At 38.4% G+C, this 19957-nt stretch overlaps 1 protein-coding gene across 2 annotated transcripts in view; it reads left to right on the top strand.

Annotated features, from left to right (window-relative positions):
- The first annotated feature begins 11724 nt into the window (after window positions 1-11724).
- Window positions 11725-19957, top strand: part of arhgap23a (Rho GTPase activating protein 23a) — a 32057-nt gene continuing 23824 nt past the window's right edge. For both annotated transcript variants that reach the window (XM_079456902.1, XM_079456901.1), the window contains exons 1-2: window positions 11725-12573; window positions 18330-18527. In XM_079456902.1, the coding sequence (XP_079313028.1) occupies window positions 12325-12573; window positions 18330-18527 (447 nt within the window). In that variant the 5' untranslated portion in view covers window positions 11725-12324. The remainder of the gene's footprint in view (window positions 12574-18329; window positions 18528-19957) is intronic.

Genomic DNA, 19957 nt, shown 5'->3' with positions numbered 1-19957 from the left:
CAGAAGTAAAGGAATAGCAGGGCTCAGGGCTGTTATTGGTATTGGATGGGGAGGCGTAATGGGAATCACACAATGGCTCTCTATTTCCGAAGAACACAGAGGACACAGCAGCTTATGCAGCTCAGCTTGTTGATGGTACACAGCTGGTGTGTGTTTGTGTATGGGCGAGAGAGAGGAAGGAAGGAAGAGAAGAATAAAGAGAGATAATACTGTATACTTCGCTGTAGTCCAAGGTGTGAGGTCATTGTCCAGTTGAATCTATAATGAGTAGGGCTGGTTGATAAACATAAAATTTATATATTTGTGTATTTCACAATTTTAAAGGTGTTTTATAAAGGTATCTAATTTAAAAAGAGCATGATCTAGATAAAATGGTGAAATGTTTTATCCTGATCCAAAGTTCATGTACAAACTTGTTGACCGCGTCCTCATTTTTATCCATATTTAGACACACAAAATCCAGTTATACACACAAACACACTCCAAAATACACAGTTTAATAAAGGCTTGCATTCTGTATATGACTGAACATGCAACCCTGACCCCCAAACACAAACATCCCTCTCTGTGTCTGCATTATGGGATGAGATGTTTTTCTCTAGGGATGCATGTCCAGGCAGGCCGGGATTGGAGCCTGGCACTTGCCTTTCTGGAGTGGCTGATGGGGAGATAAGCCAAGCAGAGGCAAGAGAGATCTACAGCCTGAGGGCAGGGAGGATAGAGCTTCTACCAAAACGTATTCATGTTATTCGCTTTCTGTGCGGGTCTGTCTGCATCAGAATTATCTTTTTTGTTTTTAGGACCAGAGATACTTTGGTTTGTTTATTATGGAATTTTTATAATTTAAATGATGTTGTTTTTTTCATAATTTACAACCATTTACATTAGTATTTATAGCAGTTAAGCAGTTTTTCTGACCTTCAGAATTAGTATGTGTTTGCTGTTTGTTGCCTTTTAGAATTATATAGATGTAAATGAGACTAGTATCATCAGCAGCACAAAAGATTGTGGGTTCGGTTTCCAGTATAAAATGCAGTAAAACTTACAACTTGGAAAGGTAGAAATCCACAAGACCACAATGCATACTGTCTCAAGGGAGTTATACACGGTTGGAATTAAAACATTTTCTGAGCGTCAAGCAGTGAAACGCCTCTATGGTGTGAAGAGAAATGAGTATTCCACATTTAACTAGATGCAGTATAACGTCTGCGTAGTTGCTACCGATGCAAAATAATTCACACTATCGTATAGAAAGGAGGACCTGAATCCTAAATAGAAAGTGAGATGTAAATGTGGGAAGTCATGTGATAATGCTCTCAAATTCATTGTTTCTTAGTATTTTCATGGTCCCTTTAAAAGTTCTCAACACTTTGACATCTTGTTTATGACTCCAACATTCCACCATACTTCGTGCCTCTTGCATTGATCCTTTCAGCTCTTTTTCACACTCTTCTTTGAGTCACTGCCTTATTTGGTTATCTGTCAGCTGAAATGAATACACATTTCACTCCCTCCCCAGTTCACTCTCCGGTCCTCTTCTATCTCTCAGCTGTTTGTGTAGGTCTGCTGATGCCGTTTTTATAAACCGTGTTTAAAGATCTCCAGTCATGGTAAGGTCATCATAAGTTTGATTCCCATAGAGAACACACACTGATAAAATGTACTGTAAAGTGCAGCGTTGTGTGTACGCGATAGGTAGGTATGGCATAGCCTATGCAGAGACGCGTACCCTACACCGTAGCCTGGCATGCACCTTTCCAAAACTGTAACAACATGTCAACTCAACGTGTACCTCAAGCGCTGTGATCACACCGTGTCTACACCGGACACGACCAGCGCCATACGACACAAGACATTAAAACACATTTGAACCCATTATAATTTAACATTTTGTCCACACTGGATGCAGGATTACCCGACAAACCCAATAAGAACAAGCAGGTAGTCATGTCCCATCACGGTTGTGGCGTCCAGACACAGTGTTAATCTGAACCCCTCCCTCAGGTCAAAAAACTCTTTGATAGCGTCATGTAGGGCTGGGCGCAATGACAGCATATTCTGTGACCGCTGAATAAAATCAGAATCAGAAAGAGCTTTATTGACAAGTATGCTTGCGCATACAAGGAATTTGTTTTTGTGAAAAGCTTCCAGTACACAGAGACAACAACACACAGACAAAAAATAGGCAAATAAATAAGTGTATAAACAATTGTGCTAGAAATGATAATGGGATTGGATTGAGTAGATGCAGGGATGTACTAGGATAGAGGGGTAACAAATATATAAAGGGATATTGCACATTTGTATTGCATAAGTGGGGAACATTCAACTGTTCATGAGGTAGATTGCCTGGGGGAAGAAACTGTTCTTGTGCTTGACTGTCCTGGTATTTGCGGCACTGAAGCGCCGGCCAGATGGCAAAAGTTCAAAGATGGGGTAACTTGGATGTGAGGGATCCAGAGTAATTTTCTGAGCCCTTTTCCTCACTCTGGATGTATACAGTTCTTGAAGGGTGGGCAGGGGAGAACCAATAATCCTTTCAGCAGTACGAACCGTTCTCTGTAGTCTTCTGATGTCTGATTTTGTAGCTGAACCAAATCAGACAGTTATTGAAGTGGCAGTTATTGAAATGTCGACCGGAATGTAAATAACAAGGGCTGGTTAACTCTGTGCTCTGCAAATTGGGTGTTATTATGGAAAAAAACATGTGAATTAATTCACCCATAACAAATTAACAAATCAAATACTCTTTTGACCTTCTTTCAGTCTGTAGTTTCGTGATCCTCTATAGTTCGTGCAGGGGTGCAGTGTTCTGCACGTGCATATAAAAAAGCTTATTCTTACGTATTTCAGAAGTCAGGTCTCTTTCTAAAGCTGTTAATTGTTTTAATAAAGTTACATTTTAGGGGAGTCAAGGGAAACTTGCTCAATGATGCTTGCCACTGTTGGGATGGAGGAGGGAAGAACCCAATCGCAGGCAGCATTACTGAACACAAAGCACTTTCTTGGCAATAAATGAAAACCGGCGCGCTGCTTATGGTGTAGAGCAGTGGTCTCCAACGTGGTGGACGTGGGCACCTGGTAGCCAGCATTTACACCGCTAAACACAGGGCTCAACAATAATGCTCAAGACAGTTGACAAATCTGTGACTAAACCGATCACCCAAGTGCTACATCATCATGAACGTTTATTATTAGCAATCTTTAAGCTTTAATAAATTCAAGTGCAAAAATATTTAAAAGAACACTGAATTTGGTTCTGTGAGCATAACAATAAGGCATCACATGTTTAAAGTTTGAAAGTATGTTATCAACAAGAAGCCCTCTAGAGGACTTTAGATAATTTGGTAGCCCCCTGGTGTAGAGGATACGGCGTACATCCTACGCATGAACCTAACATGCCCTTAAGTCAGTTTGGATGAGTTTGGCATTTCTGTTTGTTTAACGGAAGCGAAAGAGTTTAATGTCCAGCTTGATATTTGCTAGTGGATCTGTAATTGAGTGTTAGACATTACATCGTTGTATAGTAAAGTAGTATTTTGTTTTTTTGCATTATTTCCCCCCCAGGGTCAACTTTAAATGTAGTTTCTTCTAATAAAGATATTTTTCCCCTCTCTCTGACGCCAACGGTTGATGTGCCTTCAAGACTTCCTCACATGAAATTGACTAATACCACGTTGTTTTGTAAATGTAGGTGATCATTTGTTCATGAGTTCAGCTTTTTAATTTATTTTTGCTTTGTTACTAGAAGTTTGGAAACTTGCTGTACATTCCTCAAAACTGCATGAACACTTAATTTAAATATCAAAAGATTAGGTACATTTTTATTTTATGGTCATTTTTAGGCACAGTGTTTGAGAATGAGGTTAAGCAACTGAAATTATAGAGACTGGCATAGGGGTTCTCTCTTATCCTTACTTTTCGGCCTCAAGAAGAAAAGGAGAACAGGAAGTGCTGCCCACATCTGTAAGCAACATTTGCGTGACTCCTCAGTCTGCCGGGTCTGTTAATATAAATCTCACATGGCAACAACAAGAGGCTGGGGGGACAATATACCTATCCGAGTGCCCACACAAACAAACACCGACTGTATCTCTGCACATAAACAACTGGAAAAAGTGCTGATGGCAAGAAGCATAATAATGTCTTCGTTATGTGTAGTTATGTGTCTTTATGTTTGAGCAACGCGTGCCATTTTTAGGACAGGAAACTGAAATTATCTGTCGATAAGACTTTGTATGTCTACTAGAAAAGACACATGGTTTTATCAAGTCTGCGTCTCTTCTCTCCTCCTCTCGTTATTTATTACATTCTGTGATCCTCATTACTTTTATCCCAGTGGAAGGCTTAAGTTTCAGCCGCCAGGGTCCACATGTACAGTTCTGCAGATGTGAACACACACACACATACGCATAAACAGAAAAAAAGGAAAGAAACACGTCATCCATATAGCCCAACATTATAATTTACATCTGCTAATTACATGAGAATGAGTGAGCTGAAGAGGCCCAGCAGACACAGGCCTGTGGGTAGGGGGTACAGGGCCTCTTCTGACCACAACATGCCTTCTCTCTCTGGAGCTCTTCAGCAGCCAGGCAGAAATCACAGCGAGAGGAGTGATGGAGAGCAGGAGATGATTAAGAGAAGTGGACGTTCCTTGAAAAGTAAGAAGTGATAAAGCAGAACTTACAGACCAGCAGAGAAGAGAAGAGAAGCGAGATATCACCGGATATGATTTTTACTTTGCTGGGTTAATCCCCTAATGCCAAAATGTTTTACAGGGACAGTATACTATATAGACATGCTGTGTTTTTCTAACAGTTTTCTACTGTCAAATGGTCTAGATTTGTTTTCTAAACAAATATTCCATTAAAATTATATCATTTGAGTCAGAGAGAGTTGCCTGTAGGCTTAATTTTTTGTTAAATGTAATTTAATCAGTGTTTAATAATCATATCTTAGTGCGCCATAACCCTTTGGGCCGTGGAAATATGGATGCCAGGAGGCATGGTTGCCATGGCGATGGGGTGTGGTTGTTAAGGCAGCTGTAGTGATGTGGAATTCAGCAATGCAGAAAGAAAACCACACAGACTCTTAAACACCATTCACGCAAACTTTAAAGGCCCGGACCGATGCCGTATGTATTTTTAGTGCCGTACAATTTCAAAAGAGTGTCCGTGTGGTGTTCTAGGATCAGTATCAACTCTCCAAATCCAAAGCATAAGTGCTTGTATGTGTCAGCGCCAAAACAGGCTGGGCAAGATGAGAAAATAAAAAATCTTTCAAAAACATATATCAGATATTTAAAAATGTACTTGGTGTATTAATGTTGATTTTGCGTAATTACAAATAACATTTGCACGATTTTATTTTAATAAAATTGAAGACTGAATGTACCTGAACATTTTAAATAGTGTAACCGGCAAAGAATCAAAAATATTTAACATTTGATCCACCTAGATGGAATGTAAACATACTTGTAATTTATCTCCAAATATAAATTTGTATGTGTTTTTGCAGCATTTATTGGGACATATGCTGAAATAAAATCTTGGACAAATAATAAAAACTGGCTAAAAACCATTTTAATACACCAAACTAGATGCATCTCTTTTAATGCACATAATCTTTCCTGTATATATTATATTTTTATGAAAGACACTGGTTAACCAAATTGACAAAAATCAATTAAACCACTTGACCATGTTGCTTATACAGCCAAAGACCATTGTTTGTTGAATACATTACACTGAAAATCAAGTATGATGGTCAACAAGTTCAGCTGAAGTGATTTTATTTTTCTCAATGCTGAAAAAATATCTGATAAAAAGATATCGTCATGTCTGGTAGTGTTTATACAGTTAAAAGGTTAGTTCAGGGTTAGAATAAAAATTCTGTCATGAATTTCTAATCCTCAAATCATTTCACAACCGCAAGACCTTTGTTCATCTTCAGAATACATATTCAGGGAGATATCTGACTCCTCACATAGACAGCAATGCAACAGACACTCAAAGCGCAGAAAGTTTAAAGACATCATTAAAGCGGCCTAGACTCAGTTTCTGTATATCTCATTTTAATCTTGAGTATTTACAGAATAGTATCACACCCTTGAAATATCTTTAGTTTGATCATATTTATAAAAGACAGATACAGCTGTACGAATTTTTTTCGAAAACATGTGACGTGTTATTACAAAATAAAAGAGTAACAAATAAAGTCTTAATACAATTTTTATTTAAATAAATTAATATTTTATGAGCTCAAATATTCTAATATGAAATTATTGAAAAATGCCCATCCTTAGTTAATACTAATTTTTTAGAATAATGATGAAATATCAATGTATTATACCTAAGAATACCTGACACACCCTTAACATTTCAAATTATAGCACACAAGAGTTTCTAACCTTTGCATGCAGCAGTTTGTTGCACCAGGGGTTCTTCTCTTTGATTTAATTTCTTGTCAGGTGTCTTCTTCCATAATATTAACAAAATTGCTCCTTAAATGGTGGTTACACAACCTTGACACTTCATGAATTTGACTTGACACACGTTACCCAAATTAATTATAATTGACTTATAGGGCTATTGTAAGATTATGCTATGCTATTTTTTATGCTATTTGTTTTATTGAGAATTTTGTTTTCAAACAATCTGAATTTTTTAGTGTCAGGTTTTTACGATTATTCTCTCAAAATGAATTAAAACCAGAATTTCAGTCTTGGTCCACAGAAAAGAGAATGTATGCAGGTAATTAAACCCTTTTACAAAAAAGTTTAGATTCAATTATTTCAGTTATTAGTTTAATAATTTTTTTAAAGCATAACTTAAGATAAAATAATGTTCTTACATGATAATGTAAAAAAAAATGGCCATATTGTGGAACCCTGATTCAGGGACAAGGGCAACGCTTTTCTTGACAGATCTTTGGAATGTCTTATTGCTCTTATGTGGTTCAGCATTTGTTACCTCTCCTAGTGTGTGTGCATGCACATGTTTGCTTACATGCGTGTGTGTGTGTGTTCATGTGTACTCCACATCTGCTCTATGTTCAGTTTCTGCTCTAATCTCGCTGGTCTTCATGTAGAACAGGTGCAAAACCCCCAAACCCCTTTGACTTCCGCTCATGCACATAACTCACGAGATCCCATCACACAAATAGCTGACATTTTTTTATCCTCTTGCCAAAATATACATTATTCATTATTCAATTATTCAGAGATTTATTATGGAGTCTGCAATGTGTCTAATATGTACAGGGCCAGAGGACGATAGAGTGTTATTTAAACATCTAAAGATGGCTTTGTTATTGATGGTATTACATTTTTTTGTTTCAACGCATTAAGTTTTTTGAAACAATATTTCTTGTATAATGTTGTACAAATAAAACTGGCCTTACTTTAAAGTGAAATACAGAGTTTTAGTATTTTGGATAAATTCTTTCATCATTTACTCTTCATGTCATTTCAAACCTGACTTTGTTTCTGCTGCGGAAAAAAAATATTTTAAAGAATGTTGGTAACCAAACAACACTGGACCCCATTGACTTCCACTGTATGGACAAAACATTTGTCAAAATATCTTCTTTTGTGTTACAAAGAAGAAAGAGTCACATACAGTTTTTCATCAAAATGTGGGTGAATAAATATTTTTTAATTTCTTCATCCTACCGGGTAAGCATTTTCATGTTTAAACATCTGAAAACACTTTGGAATTCAGTCAGGTTTTGTGAATTTGTCAGGTTTGTGGTGTAGTGCTGCCATCTGTTGGTCAAGTCTATCACTACAAGTCACTTTGTTCAGATTCTGTTGCCCATTGGTGAAAGGCTTTGCTGAGGATTACAGCTAAAATTAACCAGCTTAAAGCAGAGTAACTGTTTTTACACAGGCACAAAAACATACCCAGACACTAAAACATGCATAAACAACTACATACACACAAGTCAGTCTAGACTTTCTTACTATCTAGTGCTGACCAAATAATGTGTCGTATCGTCTATTGTCTAAACTTTGTGTCACCCAGGCCTTGTTTAAATGACTTATAATGAAAAATCAACAAACATTATTTTCTCATGATTTTCTGCAGTTTTACCTTTGGGCGTGACGCACTTCTTAGTCATTCATAATTTAGTAATGTTGGTTGAATTCTCAGCTGTTCTTCTCTCTTGTGTGACCAGCAGGGGACAGGCTACAGCTTTCCTCTCAAGAAAGGATTTTGCAGCTTTACCTAAAAGACAGACATCTATATCTGTTTCATCAGCATGTCTTGATGAATGAGGTTATGTTTTGTGTGCGAGGATGAGGGAGATTTGCTCATATCAGAGCGTGTGCTGCTCACGTAGCTTTCAGAGCTCAGGGGTATTTATTTGAACATAAGGGCTCTGTGGAAATGTTTGTCTTTCTCAAGATGAAGTGCCAGAGAGGAAAACTTTATTGCTTAGATGTCTCTATTCCAAAGCTAGAGAGTAAGAGTTATACTTTATTGTCCTTGTTACAGGAAATTGGTCCTGGACCCAAAGCTGCAATTCAACACAATAAACAATAACATCATTCAAATACCATGACAATTTGTTACATTTAAAATATTAATAGTCACAGGTACGAATTATTTCTTGTACCGATTACCTCTACAGAGAGGAATGCCTGATGGCAGTATTTGATACATTGTAAATAAAACGTGGCTTGGATCACATACTATAGTCTGCGCACTCGTAAAGACCAATGACACATAACAAGATTGAAGTGATACATATTCTCCTACACCCATAATTTTCATTGCAATTTTTACAAGATTTGCAAGCCCGCTCAAACAGTCATTAGTATATAACGTAAACAAATGGGAGAAACACGCAACCTTTGGAAGCACCAATACTTATTATCCAGGAGAGATAATCAATAAGACATACATCGAGGGGTTGGAGCTGATAGCCTCGAGGGCAGTGCTCCTACATGTGGCGCGGATGCGAATTGGGCGACCCGGGTTCTATTGCAGTCTCGTGGTCGTTTCCCGATCCCATCCTCTTCCCTCTCCCACTTCCCATCCTGTCCTCTCTCTCACCACAACTGTACAAATAAAAGGCATTGCTTCTCATTGCTGTACGAGAAACTGTTTCTATAGGTCCATTTTTGTCTCTTAAGGAATTTTAGAATCCTATCACATGAGACATACAATTTTCTTCATAGTTAAAAGGTTGACTTTAGGCAGAAATCGGTGACTTTAAATTCTGATTACTGGTTTTTGAAATGCAAATGATCTGTCGGTGCACATTAGCAGTTCATCCCACAAGGCTTTGGAATAATTGTTCTGGTTAGTTTATGCAGGGGACACCGAGGTGATGAAAAGAAGTATGAAGTTAAGATTAGGCTACAGGAAGTCTTGATATTTATATAATTACAGTACAACTGATAAAATATTTGTCATATTGGATTGGATTTGTTAACACGTGCGTATTTAAGATGGTATTATTAAACGGTTGTTGTTATTTTAATGCACATCGTAACACAAAAGAGTTTTTGTACTCGTAAGTGTTTTCGTAGGCATGTTTTAATAAAAAGTATGAGCTTATATATATTACCCGTATTATTATAGTAATTGCTCCCTTCTGTGATGACTTTTATGTGCGCTTTATTGTGTGCTTGTCCTGCCTACGATTTCGTGTGTGTTTTTTTTCTATGTACAGGTTTTGGCTGTATTTTTTTCGTGTTGGTACACGTCTAACTGTTGGCAGGTGAAACCAGTCGGTCTTCATTTGTAACGGATTTCAGGTGTGTGTGTTTGGTGAGGCTAAATGAGAAAGATTAATCTCACCCATGGCCAGCTGTCTGTCACTCTCTTTCACACTCTGGAATGGACACCTGTTTCTTTGGTTAGATATTTCACGTGTGTGTGTGTCAATATTTGGTTATTGACCTGATACAGTAGATTATTGTATTTCTGTACATGACCCTTTTTTATGTGCATGTCTCATGTTGTGTTGGTGACAGTGTGATTGTGTGTGGGTGCATAAATGATCGAATTGTTATGTTCTGGGAAGGTTTAGGCAAGGAATGCGGCATTATGAAGACATCATAATATACAGTACCTATGTGTGCATGTTAATTTTGTATTTATAAACACATACACATACATGTATACATATTTAGCAGATATTTTCATGTATTTATGTATATTTGCCAATTATTTAAATAATATTGATCAAATGAATAAATGTTTATATATTATGTAAAAACAAACTTTAAGTCTGGATGCGATTAATCACAATTAACCGTTTGACACTCCTAATTTCATGCCCCCATTACCAAAGATTTGTTTTGTCAATTGCAAAACGTCTGTGTATATATATATATATATATATATATATGTGTGTGTGTGTGTGTGTGTTGTTAAGTAGCAGCTGGTTTTGGTGTGTTCGTCTGGCCGCAGAGAGCAGCTGCAGCGAGGTGTCTGCCACTGGTGTTTTTCTCTGCCAGCCTCTGTTTTTCTGTTGTTTTTCTCTGTCTTTGGTCTTACTCCGATTATGCTTAATAAGATGATAACGAGTACGTCATGTAAACACATAAAACGGTTTTCTTTTATCAGGGAAATCTCATATACGGCGTAAGCTAAACCCGATCGTCAATGGTAGTTTTTTGCCCACTACTCAGATTTTGCGCTGCATGTAAATACATTTACCGGTTTTCTCTCAGTTTTGTTTATATAAGTCAATCATGCCTGACAGCACAATAGTAAAATGTCGCCTAAAAGTCCGCTCTCGAATCACACATTTGATGTAGAAACTTCAAAATTAAGAACTATTTTACATTTGCAGATACGGCAGACATGAGAAGAGATATAAAAATACAGCTTCTGACCGTTTTCCTGCTGCATTTTTTATTACTAAACAGACTATGGACGATGATGTCACTGCATGCGAGACGCCCGTCAAGTTTCAAACTTCCATGTAAATGCGGTTATCTGCATAGCCGGTTTATTACTATGCATGTAAACACGTGAAAACTGGTTTCTCTTTAAGCTGATTTTTGATAGATATCCATTTATTTTGTGCATGTAAACGCACTCACTGACTCCTTGTGTTTATTTAGTTTGAATGCATTTTTTGTACGTGTTGTATCCGACTCTTTAAAGCAGAAAGTAATGTTTTTACTAGCAGAGCCATTGTGTTTGTCATTATTAGGGGACTTTTAGAGAGCTGGGGGGGGGTGTTTGCATTGCTCAGTTTGATGCCCATTCCACACACACAGACAGAGAAAGGGCTCTCGGAGCAGCAGCAGGTTTTAGCAGAGCTTCAACATGTTGGACTTACGTGGGGTTTAGACACGTAGCTTTAAGGCACATGGCTTTAGAATTTGTTTCTTTTCATGTTGTTTCTCTCCGTGGAACAAAGGCTCTGGTATCGAGAGATGGTTGGAATTGCAAGATTAGATAATATAGATATCCGAGAGCTCTGAGGGGCGAAGCCAAAAGTTTTATGGAGGAGACGATGATGAGGGGCTGACCATCGAGATGAAAGTGATAAAGAGAAAGAAAGCCAGAGGGATGCAGACGTCCAGAAGAAAACAAAGCTTGAAAAGAACGAGAGACTGAGATATGAGAGCATGCAAGTGAGAAAGAGATACAAACAGGAAAGAGGCATGAAAGAAGAGCTAAATGGATGAATGAAGAGTGTAAGACCAAAACAGAGAGAGAGAGGGAGAGAGAGAGAGAAGCAAGGAAGAGAAAAGAAAGGGGGCCGGCGCACTCAGTGACAGAGAGCTAGAGGTTAGAGTCATTCAGGGCAGAGAGAGAGAGACAGAGAGAGGTGAATGATTTTGAAAGTCAAGGAGTAAAATGAAAATCATTGAAGCACAGCACATGGGCAAGACTGTGTTTTAAAAGCTCAGATTTAATTTATTTTTCTTTACCCGGCCTCCCTGGATCCGCATCTTGCCAGCACTTCCACGTGCTCACCACACACATTTTACTTTCTGCGAGGCTCAAGTTTGTGTCTGCATCTCTTTCATCTCTCTCCTCTGGTCATCTCACTGCGCTTGTAACACATTTGGGAAGTGAGAGTGCGGGAGGTGCCGAGTTTGTGATACGGTTTGTGATATCAGTTTAACTCTGGAATCCTTTAAGAAACTCAGCGGCACGGATTAAGAAAACATGAGGAGATCCACGTCTGGACTTTTTCCACTCTTTTGGAGAAAACGGACACCTCTGGACTTGTTTGCTGCCTAATTCTTTTTAAATTCTAAATGTGTCTTTTGTGATTTTTGGGGAGGACTTCTGGTTCTTCGCGTTTGCGTGCGAGCTTCTGCACACTCCCGTGCGTTTATGTGTAATGTGGTCAGCGGCTCAGGTGCCACTGGCGATGCCCGCTGTGTGCCCGCGTTTGGGAGGTAAGGAATGGTGTTTTCAGGATGCGGTAGGGGTGGACTGCAGCTCTCCAGAACCTCGCTGTATCTGGGTGGCTGTGTTACATGGGGAAACACCACAAATAAACATTTCCAACCTCCAAGCCGACACTTCAGGGAGCACAAAAGGCATCAGTGTTGGCAGAGATCTGCCGAAACCCTCACAGACCTGCAGGGTAAGCTGTTTTTGTGTGCGTGTCTGTGTTTGTGTGTATGTGTGTTCGCTTGTATTTGCACACACCGGTAATACTTTAGTTAAAAGCAATTTGCAAGATTTGCTAGAATATGCATGCTGTCATTCATTTTCGTATAACAAATAGTTTATTTATACAATACTAAAACTGTTTATATTTGAATGGAGAAAGCTGTTTAAATAAATTGAAAGTTAAGTTATAAATATATTGAGGAAAGACCGACTACCAACAATTGTATTTTGAAACAAAAATGTCTTTATTGAACCAATTGTGTGAATTTTATCAACTCCATATCTACATTAAAGGCTTCTTAAAAGCTTCCATTCAAAGTTTTGTACCACTTAGCCAAGACCACTTTAGACCAGACTTTGTGGTGGGGGTCAGAACTCCGAAAAAACTAATTAAAAAAGTCCAGATATGGGAAGCTTTTTGTGTGACTGTATGTATGTATGTATGTATGTGTGCGTTAAAGGGATAGTTCACCCAGAAATAAAAATTATGTCATAATTGACTCCAAATCTGTATACATTTTAGTTCTAATGAACACAGAGAAAGCTATTTGGAAGAATGCTTGTAAACAAACAGTTCTTGGACCCCATTTAAAAATGACGATGGTAGTAAAAAGTGCCCCAGAAATGTTTGCTTTCCTACATTCTTCAAAATATATTATTTTGTGTTCAACTGAAGAGAAATGTATAAAGCAAATGTTCCTGCTGTAGTAGTCAATGGTGGCCAAGAACTGTTTAGTTACAAGCATTCCTCCAAATATCTGTTCATCAGAAGAAAGAAATGTATACAGATTTGGGACAAATAGAGGGAGAGTAAATGATGACTGAATTTTCAATTCTGGTTTTACAGTTCCTTTAAACTGGGTGGCTGGAACACATTGATTTTTAAGGGGTTACATTTAGTGCATGTTTAGTTTTTTTTGCATGTAAGAGTCTGATTTGTCTTTCACTTTCATACGTACACAAACTTTATCAAATGTCAGACAGAGACTCGGGGCGCTTAACCATACCATAGTCAAACCACTTTTTAATAATATGCTGGGTCATGAATAGGATGAACTATTCCACATCACCCCAATAAAAGCAAACTAAGCAGCACCATATTCGGTCCATCAGAATGCCTTTAGAGTTGAAACCCCTTTTATTCAGACTCTCTGTAAAAGATTTAATAGTCCGAATTTTTAGTTCAGTATCAAGCAGTGTTTCTCCTGGATTTTCGGACTAAAACAGAAGGTTGCCAGGTGGTGTCCTTGTAAAAACACACACGTGTTGGAGGTTTACTGTATGCCATCACTGTACTGGGACCAGCGCTGTGGTCTCTGCTATGATATTTGTCTGTATTGTGTGCTTAGTGTTGGAAATATTAAGTAAATACACACCAAGTGACTTGTCGATGTGGATTGGGCTGATTTTGATTGAATTTGAATCAGCTATAAGGTGCCATAAGAAACACAGCTGTTTAGTTTTAATGTATTATACGTTGCTGTGGAAGTGTGGACAGCCAAATGGAGAGTACTTTAATATATCATGAGTCCTGGTTCAAGGTTTTTCCTTGATTTCCAACTATATCTCTCTATATAAGCATTTTTTTTATATTATGGTCTTGTTAACCTCATGTTAATTGGCATGCTTGGGTACATGTTCATTCATTCATGTTCCCTACAGCTCCTTTTCTTTTGATTCCTGGATTCAAAGGTGGAAAACCCTGTTTAACAGCGCGCTAGCGGAACTAAAAGAGCTGACAGACAGGTTTCAAAAACACTCACACACCTCCTCTCAGTCATCTGTTTTGTGTGTATGTGTGTGTGTTGTAGTCACAGGGCCGGGTGGATTAAACACTCAACATTAATTACACTCAACTTTTCGGCCCATTCAGCTGTCGGGAGCGTATTGTTTCTGGCCACAGTCTGTGAGCGTGTGTAAGCATAGCCTGCCAAGACAGAGGACTGGACACATACTGAAACCTTCATGACACGTGGTACACTGAGGATATTTTGCACTCTGCAGTGGAATTACTGTCAATTAGAGCAAAAATGTGTTGGGTCTGTGGTAACCCATCATCCGCAGGTCATAAACTATGACCTCCTACACCCACCACAGTTAAGATCTGTACTTTGAACACTGCTATTATTTTAACAGGAGAGCGGGATGATCATTTGACATTTGTGTTTTTACGCTTAGCAGAGAACCATGCTATTCCCCAGGGACTGGGTGTCTGCAGGGTCTTGAAAAGTATTAAAAGTTGATCAATACATTTAGAGAAAATGAAGGCCCCTAAAAAGTTTTTTAAAAGTCTAAATGACATTTTTCAAAGGTATCACATTGTGTATTGTATTTTAATATTTGTCCAAAGAGGTTCAATGCTAAAGTTTGCCTGAATTAATTTATTGTGTAGGCGAATAGTGGGAGGTCCATTTAGACCCGGTTGTTAAACAACATCGTTGACTAATGGAGAAATGCAAGTTTTCATGCAAATGGTTTGAGGATAAAGAGTTGGATCCATGGCTGAAAGCCGTCTCTAGGAATAACGTGAGACATTCCGCTCTGTCTGTGTTTCGGAAGGCGATTATCATTACTTCGTTTCTCTTTCTAATAAACCTTGCATTGGGTTAGTCTCTCAATTCCTTCTCTGGGGCTTCGTTCCCACCCTTCTGAGTTATGTTGAATTTTTAGGTGTTATCACAAACTAAGACTGTTTAGTTGTGCTATTTTACAATCAGTATAGTAGATGTAAGTTAAAGTGTCGCCATGGAGATGGGGTATTAAAATGTATGGAAAGAGTGGTTGCACTTTATTTACAATACATGTACCTATATTGTACTTACAGTGTACTTACCGAAGAAAGAACTGAGTGGATACATGGTGTAAGTTTAGGTTTAGGGATAGATTCAGGGTTAGTACCTAGTTATTACTTTTTACTGTATTAAGTACACAGTATGTACATGGGAAACAGGACTGTGGGAAACAAACCTCGTATGGTAGTCAATGGTACCCCACACCGGTTTAGTTTCTTACATTCTTACAAATATCTTCTTTTGTTTTCAACAGAACAAAGAAATGTATACAGATTTGAAACAACAGGCAGGTGAATAAATGATGACCGAATTAAAAAATGTGTGTACTGTCCCTTTAATGCATCGAATGGATGGACATTTCTGGACCACAGTGTGTACAGTTGTGTGTGGTTTCTGGGGTAATAACAGGGTTTTTTATTCTCATGCGGAGAGGAACCTTGTGGTCGAAACCTGCATGTTGTAGCCTGCTGGAGCCACTCTCCCTCTCTGTACGTCCCCCTCTATCTCTCTCTCTGTCTCTCTTAATAGCCTTTGCGTTTGTCTGAACATGTCTGGGCTTAACAGTAACCCTTATGGAATTCACACATGCCCCAGGTACTTTCATTATTTTATTTCCACGCCTTTTATTGTGTCTTTCACTTTTATTTGTCGGTTTAATACGATCAACAGGCCCATGCAGAATCTGCTCGTACACAACTGCGCAAGAGCTCAGCAGATCTCTGAAGATCGCAACGCCTGTCATTCACAAAGTTATACGTGTTCTTTGATCTGTTATAAAAATGTTTTGACAATTTTTTTTAGCTCTTGATTGTGTTTTTAGGGCAAAAGACTGCAGTAAGTCTGAAGCTTTAATACGTTTTAATTTAATATATTAAAAAGTTTTTCCCACTGAAAATATATCAGATTTTCCCGTAAATTACACTCAGGCATCATGCACCTGTTTCAATGTGTTATTTTTTTGGAAGATCTATTGACAAAAATGCAATATCATATACATAACTATGTGTTCAGAGGTGTATAAAGACCTTACACACTGAAGCGCTATGTTTTTATTATGTTAGAATGAGCTATTTCTATCTACATACACTCCGGGTCCCCCTTGCATGGAGTTGTTTATACAGTAGCCCTAAACATACAAACAGCTCTACAGAGCGTGTTTCGCAAGTACGTTATCTCTTTCAGCAAAGAAGCGAAAGCGTGACGACATCTTAAGGCGATTGCACATTGAGTCCAAAATATGCATCCAAAATTTCCGCACATTAAAAAATGTAACACACCGCCTCCGATATTTTTGTCCGTCACAACGAAATTTGGACCTGGTTTGATTTTCTGCGTTTCCGTTTAGATAGCATTATAAGAGGCGTTTTGACGATTCAGAGACACTGTACAAATGAGGGCCAAATATGAAAAAATGCATATGAAAATTTCCGACTATACTATATAGTTCTTCGAAAGGGAGGTTGCGTGCTGGAGTGCTGCTAAATTTTCTAAAAACATTTTCTTTTCCTCTTTCCATTTTCCTTTTCTTGTAAGAGTTCAGACACAAGCACAGAAATGAAGACAGCAGTATAGACAGAAATAGAGTCAGTCGAAAGCGAGGGGTGAGCCTGCGGTTGGCTGCTGGATTATAGAGTAGGAGTTCTGCTGAGTGCAGAGAGATGTGTGGAGTTACACAAGGTTAAGAGAACAGAACTGAGAACTGAATGACTGCGTTTCTATAAAGTATGCTGTCAATAAAAATCCCCCTGCTTTTATATTTATCCTGTATATTGGGTTGAATGGCTGGCACAGTTCACAGGGAACTTCCTTTGCCTTAACCAGATTATAGTTCCTGTTATAGTGAAAGCCACAGTCCTGGTCGTGTTTTTTGTTTTAGGTTAAAAGGTAAAGAGGTTTTTTTCTTGCAAAATAAGAGGGTGATGATGATGTCAGTCTATATGAAACAAAACACCCACACATAACTATGTCTTTTATCAGAGCCATTGCTTGAATACACTGGACCCAGCCCCATACATTCAGCAGTGTCATGACGCGTTCCGTGCTCCCCCTTTTTATTTGGGTCCAGGACGATATTCCTTTCTATGGTCATCTCTTTCATCCTTTTGCAAATCTCCCTTCTCCGAAGTGCCATATAGCATTCACAATCTTGACATTTTTGGTTTATGACCCTCCATCCTCCTGTATTTGTATCTGAAGTGAATTTTGGGTTTTATATATTAAATTATAATTTATGGTGTAGTACATGGTTTTCCATCTTTAGTACATTATGACATGGAAGTACACACAATATTATAAAAGAACTAAGCAAATTTGCACCGAAACATAATACTATACTGAATACTAAAATAATTCCATCAAAAATTGATTTGGTGAGTTTTGTTTATTGTTTTCTTTTTTCGCATTGTGCTACAGCGAAATACATCAATATAAGTAAAAAAGGTGTTGAGATGTATGGCTTATATTCTGTTTTATATGAAACACTTTTGTTAAGTGTCCTCTAGGAACTCCTTTAAGAATGCGGTCAGCACAGATATGACATCACGACTCCCAAATGTGGCAAGATGTTTCCCATACCCTCCCCCTTCCAGTTACTTTTCCTCACGTACCCAAGTGTTGTTTGCACAGGTGGTTTGGGTAGATTGACAGATCCGAAACAGTTGGGATGGTCATTTAAAACAACAAGCCGTTATTTCTTACAATTCCCTGCCAAGAGTATTCCGCAATTATCACATTAAACGTGACACCTTTATCACACAACTACACAAGTATGCATTTCCTAATTTCCACTCAGGACTTGTTTCTGGCAAAGCTGGTCATGAGTCAGAGCATTAAATGAAATGTGCTTTTTAAGTATGTCGCATCTTACTGGATTGGTAGCTTTGGACAAAATAACATAATGTGTTAAATAAATATCTTTCTCTCTTTCTGTGTACAGGCAAAGGGACGGAGAGATGGAATATCTTCATCCAGTGAGAACCCTCGGCCAGTGGTCAGGAGTGGGGCAGAAGGACTGGGCGTGACCTGGCAGGGTCCACGTACACTCGTGGTCCACAAAAACTCACAGGGCTTTGGCTTCACGTTACGTCATTTTATCGTTTACCCACCAGAGTCTGCCCTGCACACTAATCTCAAGGTAAGAATGTTTGTCTCGGATATCGCGAAATAAAGCTGCAATACTGACCGATCACAGTCAAGGGGCATTTGGTATCTGAAATAAAAGCATCCGATACGAAAATGGCATAATGAAGAGATTAAAGGAAGTAAAGCGTGAGCGGTATAGTCAGACGTGAAATCACTTAATTGTTTCTAATCCAGCCCAACCACACAAGAAACACAAGAAACACACCATCCCTGTTTATAAAGGCTCAACTTTAATCTAAAGACAGAAACACTCGCAAAATCAAGGCTTTTGTTATAAAATAAGGTTCTTCAATGGTTATTTGCAGCACATTTAGCAAAAAAGTGTCTTGCCAATAAACAATAGGCCTGTGAGGTTTATGAAATATTCCTGTTTAAATCTATACTACGCTTTATCAGAACCATCTGTCTTTCATCTATCACAGAAGTTTACACCTCAGTTTGTTCAAACAAAATGTCTTGAACCACATGAGGTCAATTTTAGAAAGTATGAAGTCATTTTTGGCTTGTATTTTGTTCGGGAAATAAAAAAAGTTTATAAGTAAAGTAAACTTTATCTCATGCTATGCTGTCTGATGCTGTGGCACTAGGGATTGTATGCACATTCTCCTAGTTTGTCTCCTGACTGGTGGGTGTTAAATGGTGCGTGTATGTGTGTGAGAAACAAAGCCCCATTATTATGGTCTATACGATTGGTGGCCCTTCTATCACCAGCTGCAGCTTGGTTTTCCAATCAAAAGGACTGTTTTGTTTGACTGGTGCCACACACGCTTTTGGGCTGGGCCGTACCAGTTCTGCTGGGACAATGTGTTCTGGTCCATTCACTGTTCCTTGTGTCTACATGGTCACATGACATTATAATGACTTCTGTCACCCCACCAGCTGAATGTTAAAGATGCAGTTCACCCAAAACAAATTCAGATTCTGTCATCATTTGCTTTTGCTTGGATTGATGTTGGTTGTGAATTATAAATCTTAAAGTCTTTGAGTCGTGGTCGGGCTCTGCCCATCTGTTTTCCCCTCTGACTCTCTCTTTCTGTTTTTCTCTCTGTGGTGGCAAAGCCGCAGTATTGTGTGAGTTTGTTAGGAAAGAGCAAAGTCAGCTCAGACTAAACATTGGGCTGCTCACTTTAAACTGCCTGATCAGCGTTGCGTCTGCGTGCGATTTGAGACATCAGTTTGCAGCTTATTTTTTTGAGGTTGTGCATATGTATTATCTAAACTGTGCCCTTTGTTAATAAAGATGCACACTAACCTAAATATTATAAAGACAGCTCATGTTGAGCATCCCAAACATCTGGGGTGTTTGTGAACAGTTGTTAAGTATGGTGTTAAACTGGGGTCTTTCCAGAGGGGCTTCATGGTGATTAATGCAGAAAGTTGACCGTATACTGTTTTGATCTCTAACTAATCTTAAAAGCGGTT

Source organism: Barbatula barbatula (assembly GCF_947034865.1).
Source record: "Barbatula barbatula genome assembly, chromosome: 5".
NCBI lineage: Eukaryota > Metazoa > Chordata > Actinopteri > Cypriniformes > Nemacheilidae > Barbatula > Barbatula barbatula.
Note: the sequence above shows the minus strand (reverse complement) of the source record. Positions and strands in the feature narration are given on the sequence as shown.